Below are 5,127 nucleotides of genomic sequence, written 5' to 3' on the forward strand. Positions count from 1 at the left end.
CTGGATGGCTTCAGTGGTGGCCGGAGGAGTAGTTTGGGTGGTGGACGCCATTGAGTAGGAAGGAAGCAAGGGAGAGAGAGAAAAAAAAAAGTTTCTTTAGTAGGAGATTTTAGGCTCTGGATACCATGTAAAGATTATGAACAAGTGATTTATTGATGAAACCACATGCAGCTATAAGTAGCTTTACAAATGAGAGAAGATAGCTATTAGTTACAACAACTAGCCTAATAACTATTATACAGGAGCTAGAATAGGACTAAATATAATAAGAGAAGATATCAATCACACATATATTTAACAAATATTCACTTGGGCTTGCTATAAATAGGCAATCTTTTTTTTTCGTATTATTTTTATTTTTATAACATTTATTCCGATTATAGACTGATACATAACCAAACATTAATATTGGTAATCATTTCAATTCCACCCTACTATCAAATATGCGAAACACATTCACCAAAACTCATTCTAATTACAAACTACTTGATTCTCATTCCGATTTTGATTCCCTTTTTTGAACTAAACACATTCTTCATCTTGTTCATAATATTTTAGTTTAGTGTTTTTTTTTTCTTTTCCAAACTCCTTGCACAAGTCATTTTTCTCATCACGTACTCTGACTCTATGTAGCATTATTGGAATAGAAAATGGGAAATGGTGAAAAGGGAAACAAGAAATTAGAAAATAACAAGTTCAATAAATATATGGAACTAAATGTGGGGATATGTGTAAATAATATATATATATATATATATATATATATATATATATATATATATATATATATATATATATATATATATATATATATATATATATATATATTCGTATTAATTATTTCATGATTAAAAATATTACACTAATAAAAAAAAATAGTGCATCATATATGTTGCCCGTTAGACGTTAGCTCCTAACCTATGAACTTTGAAGGATAGATGATATTGAAAAGGAGAAATAGAGAAAGAAGGTAGACAATAGTATAGGGAGTAATCAAGATTTCATTAGCCAACCTCTAACCTTAGTACATAATATATGTGAGTATATATACTTACCATCATAACGAAAACATAAATAGGGACATAAATACTATCGTTACATAATAATGTCCGCATAATGATATATTTATAACACTTTTTCTTGGATATTATTTGTTCACGATCTTGACTCGTTAAAAACTTGTTAAGAAAATCCTGTGGGAAAAACCTGAACAAGAAAAGAGTACAAGGTATATGGATAGTATATTTGAATACATTCATGCCTCGTTAAAAACTAAACCACGTGGGAAAAACCTAATTGAATAAAAGAGTACATGATATTTGTAAAATCAAATATTGTATTGGTTGCCTAATTTAAAAACTTTAACTTAAGAAAACGTTGTGGGAAAAACTTAGTTAAAGAAAAAAGAGTACAATCATAAGCCTTCAAGGCATAATCTTCAGGATTTTGGGATTTGTCTATTTAAGTATGTATATGAAACTTCCCCATATTGACATTACTATATCATACTCATGTCTCGTTAAAAACCACACTAGAAAAAATCCAATGGAAAAAACCTAGTGATAGAAAAAACCTAGTGAGAAAAAGAGTACATGGTATGTATATGTTGTAAAAGTACAACTGTTAGTCTTTTAAGACCCAATCTACAGGATTGATTCGTGTGAATGTGTTTCCTGTCTCCCCCTGAAGATAACAATCTTCAAGTTCTACATGCCTTAAAGTAAAGTCATTGTTTCAAAAGAGTGCAGAGATGGGATATAGTACAATCTTCAAGATTGTCATTAGAATTTATCATTTTATTAAAATAATCTTGTGACTCTTCTTAGTCTTCTAGAGCATACGTGGGTTGAATATTTATATAACTTGTCAACTATCTGTCAAATATATCCACTTATAATCTGTATAAGACAAGCTTTAATTTATTATCTTCACATAGGATAGTGGAGATAAAGCAAAACATAACCAGTTGGGATTTGGCATCATGAGGGTCAAAACAAAGAGTCAATACCCAAGTAGCCTAGGAAAATCACACATTGCTCTATTGCATGAATTTCAAAATATTTTTATAAATCGAAGATACTGGATGATATTTGAATATTATTCTAATATTTAATTGTAGGAAGAGCACTATATGTTGTTAGTAATTTCTTTGCAAAGACAATGTTAGTCTTGATGCGATCATGGAATTTCTGATTCTATGTTAGTTCTCCACTACTCCACTAGTGATGAAGTAATGGACTTCTAGTTCCCAAAATGTCCTCATTATCTAGATAGTCTTTTATCTACTTCAAGAGATTATTAGACAACCGTTAGTGTGATAAGTCAGTAGTACTTATCCATAACGTGTCAAATACATTTTTCTAAAAATAGACTAATTAGTGTGTAAAATCATTTTAAGAAAATACTCAATCTACAGGTAGAGATAATGTTTGGTTTTCCAACTTCTTTATTTTTCAAAAAGGCCCCTTAATAAGTACCTAATGGTACATATCTATTTTACAATTTCATATTTTAGGAGGAAATTACTTAGTCAATTGCTTTACTATTTCAAGTTAAGCAAAGCCTTTGTACTTCAACAACAAACACGTTGTGATATTTACTTTCTTTTATTTTGAGAATTATTAATCTATCAAACATTTTACAAATACACATTAGTGTCTAACGACTTATAATTTCAAGGTCATGACTTTAATAAGCTACATATCTAAAATTTTATTATTCTACCAATTATGTAGAGAAAATTTTAATGAAATTCATTATGGGTGAGTATATATGTTTCTAGGTCTTTGAGTGAACCCTTGGGCTACAGACTCGCTTTATATCACACCACCATATCATTCTTGTTTCTCTTTCATACAGACATCATTTGTAACCTACAGGGTTAACATTTCAATGGTGTACAAAAGTGATATATTTATTAGCGAGCTGGGCTATATATATGGCTTAATTGCTCCTTCTATACGTTAATCAATCTAGGCACTTCTGGCACCTAGTCCTGGATCCAGATAGTCATATAATATGAGTAACTTAAATGCAATTTTGTTGTCGACAACTTATAATATTTTCATAAATTCCTCCCACATATATATATATATATATATATATATATATATATATATATATATATATATATATATATATATATATGTATGTATGTATGTATGTATGTATGTATGTATATATATATATATATATATATATATATATATATATATATATATATATATATATATATATATATATATATATATATATATATATATATATATATAATTCACTTGTCGGACCAGTGACCAGATTTTGATCGGAAGAACCAATTGTGGTAAGGATTTAAAAGTTGTTGGATCAAGTTTAAAAATTTTAATAATCAAGGACCAAATATGGAAATGGTACAATAATTGTGGGGTCAAAATTGGAAATTTCTCAATGACATTTTTAGTATTAGGACTGTATTATTAGTATTAGACTAGAACTCTATTTAGTATCTTTATATATCTGTATTTCAAACTTTGGTATTCAATACAACACAATCTATATTCTCATCTGGTATCAGTTTCCAGGTTTTCTCTCATGGAGAATCTCGGTGCTAATGATGACGGATCTGTTCGTTCTTCTGAACGGACCGTTACCGAGACCTCTCCGGTGCCTAATGGCAATAATCTTTCGTCGGCTCATCACTTTGTTTCCCTGAAGCTCACCTCTCGGAATTATCTGTTCTGGAGGACGCAAATGTTGCCACTCCTAGAAGGATAGGGCCTTCTCGGATTCGTTGACGGTTGGCACTTGAGTTTAAGGTTCGTGACATGGGTGTGCCTTCCTTTTTTTTTTTCTGGGTATTGAGACTGTTCCGTTGTCTGGAGGCATGCTCTTATCTCAGCAACGGTACTTGAAAGACATTCTCAAGCGAGCAGGTATGTTGGATTGCAAACCCGTGACCACGCCTATTTCACCCACCAAAGCCGTGAGTGGTCCTGAAGTGCCGTATGCTGATCCCACTCAGTATCGCAGTCTTGCAGGTGCTCTGCAGTATCTTACGGTAACCCGTCCTGATCTATCTTATGCAGTAAATCGTTTGTGTCAGCACATGCATTCACTACTACTTCTGACTGGGTGGCACTAAAGAGGGTGTTACGGTATGTTAACGGGACACTCAATCTTGGTCTTCATATATCATTGTTTGCCTGTCTTGACATTCATGCATATTCTGATACGGATTGGGCTGGTGATCCGGATGACCGGAAGTCAACCAGTGGCTTTGCGGTATGTTTGGGGAACAATCTTATCTCTTGGGTGTGCCGGAAACAACATACTGTGGCTCGTTCCTCAATTGATGCCGAGTACAAGGGGATGGCTGATGTTTCTCCTGAGGTCACTTGATTCGTCTCTCTGATGAAGGAAATTGATATTCCTCCTACTTCTGCGCCTAAACTCTGATGTGACAATCTGGGAACCACTTACTTATGTGCTAATCCGGTGTTTCATGCTCCCACGAAGCACATTGAGATCGACTATCACTTTGTTCATGATAAAGTGGCCAAGAAGGAGTTGCAAGTTCACTTTATTTCAACCAAAGATCACATATCGGATATTTTTACTAAACCTCTTTCGTCTATTCGTTTCAGTTCACTTCGTCACGAGCTCAAAGTTTTGGCTAGGCAACCTTGTGCTTGGGATGGAGTATTAGGACTGTATTTTTAGTATTAGATTAGAACTCTATTTCGTGTCTTTATATATCTGTATTCTCATACTTTCGTATTCAATACAACACAATCTATATTCTTATCGTTAGGGGGAATAACGCATCAGGCGAAAGGAAAAAACGGTTCGCATCTCGCGAAATAGAGTAATAACAGTTTTCGGTGAAACTGATCAAAACCTGGGTGTCGTTGTAGGACGCCATCGTCATCGCCGATCGCGACGCACAGATCGTCGTCAACCGGCCGATTGTAGCCGCCGTCGTCGAACAGCGCCGCCGCCATAACACCCGGCTTCACCAACCCAAGATCACAGTCTCCGGTGAAACCAGGAAGAAGGAAGCAGCAGTAGTGAGCTGCAAAGGCCAGCCGCGTCGTCGTCGCCATCTCGCCTCAGTCGCAGCCCACCGGTCGCCAGCGTCTCTCCATCCAA

General features: G+C 34.2%; 1 protein-coding gene across 1 annotated transcript; it reads left to right on the top strand.

Annotated features, from left to right (window-relative positions):
• Positions 1–3,862: 3,862 nt before the first annotated feature.
• On the top strand, positions 3,863–4,377 carry LOC109166913 (uncharacterized mitochondrial protein AtMg00810-like). Its single transcript, XM_019315810.1, has 2 exons — positions 3,863–4,016; positions 4,082–4,377. Exons 1-2 carry the CDS (start codon positions 3,863–3,865, stop codon positions 4,375–4,377), a joined length of 450 nt encoding a protein of 149 aa, XP_019171355.1.
• The last annotated feature ends 750 nt before the right edge of the window (positions 4,378–5,127 follow it).

This window comes from Ipomoea nil, unplaced genomic scaffold (assembly GCF_001879475.1).
Source record: "Ipomoea nil cultivar Tokyo-kokei standard unplaced genomic scaffold, Asagao_1.1 scaffold3130, whole genome shotgun sequence".
NCBI classification, from domain to species: Eukaryota; Viridiplantae; Streptophyta; class Magnoliopsida; order Solanales; family Convolvulaceae; genus Ipomoea; species Ipomoea nil.